This window comes from Homarus americanus, unplaced genomic scaffold, assembly GCF_018991925.1.
Source record: "Homarus americanus isolate GMGI-L3 unplaced genomic scaffold, GMGI_Hamer_2.0 scaffold24523, whole genome shotgun sequence".
Lineage (NCBI taxonomy): Eukaryota > Metazoa > Arthropoda > Malacostraca > Decapoda > Nephropidae > Homarus > Homarus americanus.
The window spans coordinates 5108001-5119531 of NW_024744357.1; the positions used below are offsets into that span (position 1 = coordinate 5108001).

Below are 11531 nucleotides of genomic sequence, written 5' to 3' on the forward strand. Positions count from 1 at the left end.
AAAAAAAAAAATATCTAAACAACGAAAATAGCGAAAACAAATTTATTTTTTCGTTTTAATTAATTTCTGTCGTAATTATTTTTTATAGTTGAGTTATTTAATCTATTTTATTTATTTTATTATTATCATATTTTTATCCGTTTGTTTATCGTCTTCTTAATTTTTCATCTTATCTTATCTTATTATTTATTTATTTACTTATTTATTCATTTTTTGCTATTATCTTTATTTTCTATTATTGTCTAGTTTGTATTTATATTCTTGTTTCGTCTCTCTCTCTCTCTCTCTCTCTCTCTCTCTCTCTCTCTCTCTCTCACGGGTCCATTTTCTACATCAGGGGATACTTAAGAAATGAAGATAATTTATATGTATTTATTAATGATTTAAAACTACATATATATCGAGTATAGCTTTTTATTCATGCACATATGTATATATTGTGTGTGTATGTGTGTGTGTGTGTGTGTGTGTGTGTGTGTGTGTGTGTGTGTGTGTGTGTGTGTGTGTGTGTGTGTGTGTGTGTGTGTGTGTGTGTGTGTGTGTGTGTGTGTGTTAGAGTAACCAATAGGAGCGTTTAAATTCAGTGACGTCACAAGTCCATTACCAAGGTCTCCATACACGATCAACACACAAGTCCATCGGCGTCCCCTCCTCTTCCTCTTCCATCTTCTCCTCTTCCTCCTCCTCTTCTTCTTCCTCTTCCTCCTCTTCCATCATCGCCAGGTCCTCCTTAGCCTGGTCGTGTCCCTGTCGCTGTTCTGGTAAGGAGGTGGCACTAGGGGCATCATCTACCTCTGGGGGGGATCCTGGGGGCGTGTTGGGGGGGACACTAAGCTTCTGGGGGCTCTTGACTTTGATCACTGGGTTCTTCTGCTGCCGGAGGAGGTCTTGATGGTGAGTCTCGACGGGTGAGGTCTTTTGTTCGCCGTGTGTGGTCGTCAGGAGGTGGGAGGTGTTAGTCGTTGAGGGTTGACTATCAAGAGGACCTTCCTGGAGGAGAAGTGCCAAGGCGCCGTCAGGGAGTCGAGCTGGGACGAGTGTGAGGCACTTTGGAGGAGGTACTGAAGAAGGAGTGTTTTCTTCAGCGGCTGCAGGAGACGCTGAGGAAGTTGATGGAGTAGTTTCAGCAGGTTTAGTGTCACCGCTGTGTTCTGTCGTAGCAGAAATCGACTCTGACGGTGAAGGTGATGGAGTGAGCTCTTGGACGCGGGAGGACAGGTGCTGTAGGAGTCCCCGACGGAGGGTTTCTGTCCCAGGCTCATGACAGGTACTAAGTAGACCGTCTACCACCCGTATACACTGTTTATATCCCGTCAGATAACAACTGTCTTCCTTCCCTACCGTCTCGCCTTCATCCTCTCCTCCGCTAGTGATGTTCCTGACGCTGCTGATGCTCCTGACAGTCTGCCAGTACCTGACCGTCAGCTCCAGGATGTCTGCCTTCTCCAGCTTGGGGTTCCTGCTCTCAGTACCCTTCGTCAGGCGGTCCTCAGCCAGCAGGGAGGAGAGCTCGTCAAGACAAGTGTTGATGCGGTCACGACGCTTCTTCTCCATGATGGGCTTCCTGACCTGACGGAGGGAGAGGTGTGAGCACTGACGGAGAAAATTAATGAGTACTGACGGAGAGGTGTGATACCCCGGCAGAGGTGAGTACTGACGGAGAGGTGTGATGACGGAGGGAGAGGTGTGAGTACTGACGGAGGGAGAGGTGTGAGCACTGACGGAGGGAGAAGTGTGAGTACTGACGGAGGGAGAGGTGTGAGTACTGACGGAGGGAGAGGTGTGAGTACTGACGGAGAGAGAGGTGTGAGTACTGACGGAGGATAGGTGTGATGACGGAGGGAGACGTGTGAGTACTGAGAGAGAGAGAGAGAGAGAGAGAGAGAGAGAGAGAGAGAGAGAGAGAGAGAGAGAGAGAGAGAGAGAGAGAGAGAGAGAGACTTCAAAAATAATGTAATATTACCACTACCATCACTAGTATTGCAACAACTAATACGAAAACTACAACTACCACCACCACTACTACTACTACTACTACTACTACTACTACTACTACTACTTCTTTTTTACAATTAGTGACCACCATCCTCCCACTATAGCCACACCTTCGCCTCCATTTTTATCACCTTAAAATTAAATATCCTAAATAAATCCAATATCAACACAGGTAATAATAACATCAATAATTAATTAATAAAATGATCATAATATTAATAATAGTAATAAGTTAATGACAGACAGACAGGTAGACAGACACTCACCCGTCTACTCTCCTTCAGTGGGCCAGGTGTTGATGGAGTACTCTTGCTTGCACTGCCTTCAAGGACTCCCATCTTCTCTCACCTCTCACTTGTACCTCACCAAGGCTCCTCACTCCTCCCCAAGGCTCCTCACTCCTCCACAAGGCTCCTCACTCCTCCCCAAGGCCCTCACTGCTACAAGGCTCCTCCTCCTCCCCAGGCTCCTCCTCCTCCCAAGGCTCCTCACCTCCCTCCCCAAGGCTCCTCACTCGGCCCTCTGGCTCCTCCCCAGGCTCCTCACCCTCCCAGGCCCTCACCTCCCCAAGGCCCTCACACTCCCAAGGCTCTCACACTCCCCAGGCTCCCCTCGCCCTCTCCCAGGCTCCTCACCCTCCAAGGCCCTCACCTCCCAGGCTCCTCACCCTCCCAAGGCTCCTCACCTCCCAAGGCTCTCCTCCCCAGGCCCTCACACCTCAAGGCTCTCCCTCACCAAGGCCCTCACCCTCCAAGGCCCTCCTCCTTCCCAAGGCTCCTCCTCCTCCCCAAAGGCTCCTCACTCCTCCCAAGGCTCCTCATCTCCCCAAGGCTCCTCACCTCCCCAAGGCTCCTCACACCTCCCCAAGGCTCCTCACTCCTCACCAAGGCTCCTCACTCCTCCACAAGGCTCCTCACTCCTCCCAAGGCTCCTCACTCCTCCCCAAGGCTCCTCACACCTCCCCAAGGCTCCTCACTAGTCACCACAGCCCCTCACTCATCACACGTTTCTCTTCAATATAATACAAATTAATATAAATACATCAGATAACTAAATAACTATATATAATTACATAACAAATTACTATAGTCTATAATAATGACGTATCTATTAACTATATATAATACTGGGTTAGGTTAGGTCAGGTTAGGTAGGTTAGGTTAGGTCAGGTCAGGTTAGGTTAGGTCAGGTCAGGTTGGTTAGGTTAGGTTAGGTTAGGTTAGGTCAGGTTAGGTTAGGTTAGGTTAGGTCAGGTCAGGTTGGGTTGGGTTAGGTCAGGTCAGGTCAGGTTAGGTTAGGTATCTGTATAACACAGCATATCGACGCACATGTTAGGATATTACTGTATGTATGTGTATGTATGTATGTATGTATGTATCACTCGCGAAGATCTGGGAGTCTACACCGCCTGTGTCACTAGTGAAGATCTGGGAGTCTACACCGCCTGTGTCACTAGTGAAGATCTGGGAGTCTACACCGCCTGTGTCACTAGTGAAGATCTGGGGTCTACACCGCCTGTGTCACTAGTGAAGATCTGGGAGTCTACACCGCCTGTGTCACTAGTGAAGATCTGGGAGTCTACACCGCCTGTGTCACTAGTGAAGATCTGGGAGTCTACACCGCCTGTGTCACTAGTGAAGATCTGGGAGTCTACACCGCCTGTGTCACTAGTGAAGATCTGGGAGTCTACACCTGTGTCACTAGTGAAGATCTGGAGTCTGCACCTGTGTCACTAGTGAGAGATCTGGGAGTCTACACCGCCTGTGTCACTAGTGAAGATCTGGGGTCTACACCGCCTGTGTCACTAGTGAAGATCTGGGAGTCTACACCGCCTGTGTCACTAGTGAAGATCTGGGAGTCTACACCCCCTGTGTCACTAGTGAAGATCTGGGAGTCTACACCGCCTGTGTCACTCGTGAAGATCTGGGAGTCTACACCGCCTGTGTCACTCGTGAAGATCTGGGGTCTACGCCTGTGTCACTAGTGAAGATCTGGGAGTCTACACCGCCTGTGTCACTAGTGAAGATCTGGAGTCTACACCGCCTGTGTCACTAGTGAAGATCTGGGAGTCTACACCGCCTGTGTCACTCGTGAAGACCTGGGAGTCTACATCGCCTGTGTCACTAGTGAAGATCTGGGAGTCTACCGCCTGTGTCACTCGTGAAGATCTGGGAGTCTACACCGCCTGTGTCACTCGAAGACCTGGGAGTCTACATCGCCTATGTCACTAGTGAAGATCTGGGAGTCTACACCGCCTGTGTCACTCGTGAAGATCTGGGAGTCTACACCGCCTGTGTCACTAGTGAAGATCTGGGGTCTACACCGCCTGTGTCACTAGTGAAGATCTGGGAGTCTACACCTGCCTGTGTCACTAGTGAAGATCTGGGAGTCTACACCGCCTGTGTCACTAGTGAAGATCTGGGAGTCTACACCGCCTGTGTCACTAGTGAAGATCTGGGAGTCTACACCGCCTGTGTCACTAATGAAGATCTGGGAGTCTACACCGCCTGTGTCACTAATGAAGATCTGGAGTCTACACCGCCTGTGTCACTCGTGAAGATCTGGGAGTCTACACCGCCTGTGTCACTAGTGAAGATCTGGGAGTCTACACCGCCTGTGTCACTAGTGAAGATCTGGAGTCTACACCGCCTGTGTCACTAGTGAAGATCTGGGAGTCTACACCGCCTGTGTCACTAGTGAAGATCTGGGAGTCTACAGCACCTGTGTCACTAGTGAAGATCTGGGAGTCTACACCGCCTGTGTCACTAGTGAAGATCTGGAGTCTACACCGCCTGTCACTAGTGAAGATCTGGGAGTCTACACCGCCTGTGTCACTAGTGAAGATCTGGGAGTCTACACCGCCTGTGTCACTAGTGAAGATCTGGGGTCTACACCGCCTGTGTCACTAGTGAAGATCTGGGGTCTACACGCCTGTGTCACTAGTGAAGATCTGGGAGTCTACCGCCTGTGTCACTAGTGAAGATCTGGGAGTCTACACCGCCTGTGTCACTAGTGAAGATCTGGGAGTCTACACCGCCTGTCACTAGTGAAGATCTGGGGTCTACACCGCTGTACTAGTGAAGATCTGGGAGTCTACACCGCCTGTCACTTGTGAAGATCTGGGAGTCTGCACCGCCTGTGTCACTAGTGAAGACCTGGGAGTCTACCGCCTGTGTCACTAGTGAAGATCTGGGAGTCTACACCGCCTGTGTCACTAGTGAAGATCTGGGGTCTACACCGCCTGTGTCACTAGTGAAGATCTGGGAGTCTACACCGCCTGTGTCACTTGTGAAGATCTGGGAGTCTGCACCGCCTGTGTCACTAGTGAATCTGGGAGTCTACCGCCTGTGTCACTAGTGAAGATCTGGGAGTCTACACCGCCTGTGTCACTTGTGAAGATCTGGGAGTCTGCACCGCCTGTGTCACTAGTGAAGACCTGGGGTCTACACCGCCTGTGTCACTAGTGAAGATCTGGGAGTCTACCGCCTGTGTCACTAGTGAAGATCTGGGAGTCTACACCGCCTGTGTCACTAGTGAAGATCTGGGAGTCTACACCGCCTGTGTCACTTGTGAAGATCTGGGAGTCTACCGCCTGTGTCACTAGTGAAGATCTGGGAGTCTACACCGCCTGTGTCACTAGTGAAGATCTGGAGTCTACACCTGCTGTGTCACTAGTGAAGATCTGGGAGTCTACACCGCCTGTGTCACTAGTGAAGATCTGGGAGTCTACACCGCCTGTGTCACTAGTGAAGATCTGGGAGTCTACACCGCCTGTGCCATAACTAAGACTCGCACCACTAGAGCTCCTTCGTCAGCAGAAAGACTCACCGAGACAGACAACTCTACTGAAGAAGGTAACTTGACTACACCACACAACCTGTCCTTATGCCTCACTCACGCCGCCTCTGGGTCCAGGATGTGTGTGTGGAGGAGTCACGCTTCAGTACCCACCTGCACACGACCACCACACGACCGTCGACCACTGCTTCACGCGCACACACGAACCTCTTATCCCTCAGACTATCGGCAGGTTTTAAAAATCATCATCAAACTTTAACTTCTCTTTTTTCCCTATTGATATAAATCCTTAACTACATAATTGATATAAACTTTGATGTTATTTAAGTGTTCTCAAATGTTATAAATAGGTAGGAACTAAGTAAGAAGTTAGTTAAATGAGGTAAATTTATTTGAACACATTTCGGCGCCTCAGGTAAGCACCATAGTGGGATCATCTAGAACAACAAAGCACAGAGTAATTTGCAGCTCACTTCCGCTTTCCTCGTTTCCTATTGGTTGGTTGTTTTTATGTCATCTATACTCTGATTGGCTGGAGGTTTAGGGCAGGGAAATTAGTGGTTTAACCTCAGAAATGTTCCTGTAAATCACCAGAATATTTTTATTTTTTTGGTTTTTCAAGATTTAAAACATTGAACAATACCACACGAGTTAGGGGTCTATACCTTACTGTTAATAATGCATAATTACCATCTAGAGTTTGTTAAATTATCTCGTTAAATAATAAACTTCATGTTAAAACGTTAATAAAACCACTTGGGTAGCTGACTTATAATTAGCGTTTAAAATCTAAGAGACATTAATTAGAGAAAAGTCTTATGATCTCTGTGTACTGTACGTGTGCCGTTTAGTATAAGACCTTGTTACCTGTACTCAGAGACCTTACCTGTTGAGCCTAATTAACATAATTATAACAAGTCTTACCTGAAGTCTTATAGTAATGGAGGGAAAGTGATTAATCATTGTCAATAATTAATCACTAATTTAAATGGTTTATTTTTTTTATTAATTTGGGAAAAAAGTTAAATGGGAAAAGAGTTAAATGGGAAAAAAGTTAAATGGGTAAAAAAGTTAAATGGGAAAAAAGTTAAACGGGAAAAAAATTTGTTATTATATATTAAATTAAGAAGATAAAAAATGTGGTACTTGGTGTTATCATAAATGAGTTACCTTAATTTGTCATTGTTATTATTGTAATTAATTGATATAAACAATAACTTGGATAACTAGTGATATAAAATGGTGGGTGTTCTATTCTCACCTGGCGATCATTATTTGTTAATTACTCTCTGTCTGTCTGTCTCTCTGTCTGTCTGTCTGTCTGTCTCGATCCCTTTCACTATCCATCTCTCTCCTCTCTAATTCCCTCTCCCTTTCTCTCTCTCATCTCTCCTCTCTCACTTACACACACAGGTGAGGGAGGGAGGGAGGGAAGAGGGGGAGGGAGGAGGGAGGAGGGGGAGGGAGAAACACGTGGTGGAGAGTTCAAAGTTGTCGCCGCATCCGTTGCCTTAAGGGATGGTGGTAGTGGAGGCCAGGGGGAAGGAGGCCAAGTGAAGGAGGCCAAGGGATGGTAGAGGGTAGGGGAAAAAAGACCAGGGGGAAGAAGGCCAGAGGTTGGTGGAGGCCAGGGAGTGTTGGAGGCCATAGAGCAGTGGAGGCCAGGGAATGGTGGATGCCAAAGGAGTGGAGGCCAGGAGGTGGTAGAGGCCAGGTGGTGGTTGTGGTGGAGGCCAGGGTGATTGCTGTGGAGGCCAGGGAGTGGTAGAGGCCAGGTGGTGGTTGCGGTGGAGGCCAGGCTGGTTGTGGTGGTGGAGGCCAAGATTATTGCTGTGGAGGCCAGGGAGATTATGGTGGAGGCCAGTGTGGTTGTGATGGAGGCCTGTGGGTGGTTGTGGTGGAGGAGGCCAACGTAATTGTATAACCCTGTTGTATACTTGTATCTTTCTTGCATAAAAAACTAAAATAAAACCTCCGGAATTTTCTTAACGAATCAAAATAACAAACCATAACTTAATATAACAACATTTACGACACAATTTAACATTCATTCAGTAGACGTTATATGAAACAACTAGTGTAACCAATTCAATGTTAACTTAACTTAACTAGCACTTTATACACACACAAACCAAACGCAACAATTTACTTGAGTTTGCGTTAAGAATCGTTTTCTATGATGATTGTAGGGTAATCTTATATATTTAGGACACTTGGAACACCTGTAATTAGTCATAAGACAACAGGTACAGTACACTTGTAACTAACAAATATTTCATTATATCCCATTAAACTTTTGGTATTGGTCTAATGTTTTATTTAAGAGGTGTAATAAACATCTTGAAGAGTTACCCCTTAATATATCAAAATAACATAGTTTCCCTTATAAGTTTTCTTTTAGATCAGCATTAGAGAAAACGAAATATTTCTTGGCTGACTAAACTATTCTGGTATATCTGTTGATCTGTACCTGAGGATTCCATTGAAAAAATATCTAATAGTATCATATTATCTGGAATACTTACGTTTGACAGTTTTAAGATAAAGTGACTCGTTATGAATAAATGATCAAGGCATCTTAACCAACCAGAAGTTTGTACCCGAGTGAGGAAAGTACTAGGAATTTTATGATACAATACTCGTAAAAAAATATCTATTTTACGTTGGGTGTGAGTTGTTCCATTCTATTGTTGACGAGGTGACAAATCTATTACCCAATCTGGTAGTTAATATGTGTATCTAAGTCACAATAACAAAAACATTAGTGGTCACTGGGGTAATATATTGTAGTGGACGTAAAAACTTGTAATGGAAATTTCATTGTTAAAATACGACTCGAAATAATGAAATTTCTATAAAAGATGTTAATGAATTTTTAAAAGAAACATTCAGAATAAATTTAACATAAAAATATGAATAATTTGTTCTAAATAAAGTTATAAACAGAAACGAAAATTATGTATTAAATTATTTTTATTTATTTTATAGAGAAATTCTTAATATTTTATCTTTACTGAATCATCGAAAAAAAAGTCTAAATTAAAAACTATATATTCAAATTTGTGGATTATTTTGGATAATTCTGTATTTTAAAATAACCAAAACAAGCTTAGTTTTTGCTGGTTAATAATTACTACTGTATAATTATCAATCAATTATACACAACATATTTTAGTTGTTGTAAAGTAACACGGTAACAACAACAAACTCAGTACACCTCAACAAATTCCTAAGTTACCCTCTAACATCTAAACAACTAATCTAACTCACAATAAACTACAGGATAATTCAATATCTACATAAAGTTCAAAATATCTACGGTACAAGAGTTTTAATATATTCTTGCAACACTACATTAAATTTCTACTCAGGGCAAACGATCAGCCAACCCGTGTGATATTGGTACAGGGTTCAGAGCCAAGGTGACGAACAGAGTAAGTAGAGAGTTATATAAATAAACATGTGTGTGTGTGTGTGTTTGTGTGTGTGTGTGTGTGTGTGTGTGTGTGTGTGTATGCCCTCGTTCAATCTCTGTTTATTTACTTAATTTCCTCTCTGTGGCCCATTTTTATCCGTCTCCTGCCCACCTCGTTCAATATATCTCATGTGTGTGTGTGTGTGTGTGTGTGTGTGTGTGTGTGTGTGTGTGTGTGTGTGTGTGTGTGTGTGTGTGTGTGTGTGTGTGTGTGTTTGTTATGGTCTGTCGTTTATTTAATTATGTTTGGCTGTTGGTGTACATAATAGTATTTGTTCGTGTGTAGTTATGGTATGATTATTACCGTACATACATACATACACACATACATACATACATACATACATACATACATACAAACGGACCCATAACATATACACACTCGCAGGCATATATAAAAACACACACACACAGACACACGCATACACACACACACACACACACACACACACACACACACACACACACACACACACACACACATACACACATACAAACACCCACAAACATGACACTTGGAGGAAAATAAATCAACTTGTTTACCTGTTCGGGTAAATATCTGTCTCTCCCTCTCTACCTGACCTCAATACATCGTTGTAAAAGAACTCGCTAATAAAAATGACTTATGAGGAAAGTTTAACAGCAATCGAGATCCCGTGTAGGTGTCGCGTCCTTTGGCTTGTGACTCTTCTTGTTATGAGCACCTCGGAGGCTCGCCTGGGAAAAAGAAGATGAATTTCCCTTCATGACTTCTAAATGGGAGGAACATGTAAAGGATATTGGATCTGGCGTTGGAGTCTCACCTGGGGAAAAAATAATAACAATGGGATCTTATTTGGTGATATTCCTAGAGTTAAAAATTAATTAGAAACTCTCCTAGGAAAAAAAATCCGTGGGATATAGGGTGGAAAACTGAAACTGGATAAGCTTGGAGGAGGATCTGACTGACCTACTTTCATTATCCAGATCCGAAAATTCTTGGTCAAGGGTCTCTCTCTCTCTCTCTCTCTCTCTCTCGTCAGGTGTAAATGGTGGGCGATTAATCACCTGAGTCGCGTCAATACAGGTAAGGGATGTCATTAATCAGAAGCAGCTCATGAAACCTCGAGTGTCACTTGGGTTAGATCAGCAATTCCACCTGGGCCTCGAAAATATTAACTGGTCCTCGAGAGTACTAACTGGTCCTCGAGAGTACTAACTGGTCCTCGAGAGTACTAACTGGGCCTCGAGAGTATTAACTGGTCCTCGAGAGTACTAACTGGTCCTCGAGAGTACTAACTGGTCCTCGAGAGTACTAACTGGTCCTCGAGAGTACTAACTGGTCCTCGCGAAGTAAATTGGCCTTCAGTATCATGATTCACACGATTCATTGATACCAAGATCCCAATTCTCTCAAAGATTCAGACAATTCAGTGGCACCAGAGCAATGATTCTTTCCTGACCTCAAAAAACTTAAGGCAACAGAAAATATAATCAGTCTCGTGGTAAAGTCAGAGAGTTATTTAGTAACCATTTTGTGCACCATGTGAGTCTCTTGAGTTATGGGAGACAGTTAAATACAGTCTAATAACTCCACCAGTTAAGGAGAATGAGAGTGGGTTACATGATCCACTTAAAGGAGTAGAAATGGGTGATACGAACCAGTTAAATACAGTCTACTAACCCCATACAGTTAAGGGAGATGAAAAGGGGCTATTCTAGACTGTTAAAGGGGTGAAAATGGGTGATTCCAACCAGTTAAATACAGTCTACTAACCCCATACAGTTAAGGGAGATGAAAAGGGGCTATTCTAGACTGTTAAAGGGGTGAAAATGGGTGATTCCAACCTGTTAAATACAGCCTACTAACCCCATACAGTTAAGGGAGATGAAAAGGGGCTATTCTAGACTATTAAAGGGGTGAAAATGGGTTAGACTAGACAGTTAAATACAGTCTACTAACCCCATACAGTTAAGGGAGATGAAAAGGGGCTATTCTAGACTGTTAAAGGGGTGAAAATGGGTTAGACTAGACAGTTAAATACAGTCTACTAACCCCATACAGTTAAGGGGAAGGAAATACATCAACATATGCACCTCGTGAGAGTCTCTGCCTCCCACAGCTGTTGAGGGACCTGGGCTGTTTTATCTCCGGAGTAATTCAGTGAGATGTATCACCGTTTTCGCTTCGTTGGACTAGATGGTCTACCTACCTTTGAGGGACGTGTGTGTGTGGGAGAGAGAGAGAGAGAGAGAGAGAGAGAGAGAGAGAGAGAGAGAGAGA

At 44.4% G+C, this 11531-nt stretch overlaps 2 protein-coding genes across 2 annotated transcripts; both read right to left on the reverse strand.

Annotated features, from left to right (window-relative positions):
* Positions 1 to 358: 358 nt before the first annotated feature.
* On the reverse strand, positions 359 to 2419 carry LOC121877768 (transcription factor HES-4-like). Its single transcript, XM_042383627.1, has 2 exons — positions 2262 to 2419; positions 359 to 1569 (listed from the first exon to the last, which is right to left on the reverse strand). The coding sequence occupies exons 1-2, from the start codon at positions 2331 to 2333 to the stop codon at positions 601 to 603; spliced, it is 1041 nt and encodes a 346-aa protein (XP_042239561.1). The 5' UTR covers positions 2334 to 2419; the 3' UTR covers positions 359 to 600.
* Positions 2420 to 3214: 795 nt separating this feature from the next.
* LOC121877764 (sericin 1-like) lies at positions 3215 to 10638 on the reverse strand. The gene is made up of 8 exons (XM_042383621.1): positions 10548 to 10638; positions 5621 to 5766; positions 5282 to 5431; positions 4607 to 4876; positions 4355 to 4521; positions 4001 to 4163; positions 3789 to 3954; positions 3215 to 3687 (listed from the first exon to the last, which is right to left on the reverse strand). Exons 1-8 carry the CDS (start codon positions 10636 to 10638, stop codon positions 3467 to 3469), a joined length of 1374 nt encoding a protein of 457 aa, XP_042239555.1. The 3' UTR covers positions 3215 to 3466.
* Between the last annotated feature and the right edge of the window lie 893 nt (positions 10639 to 11531).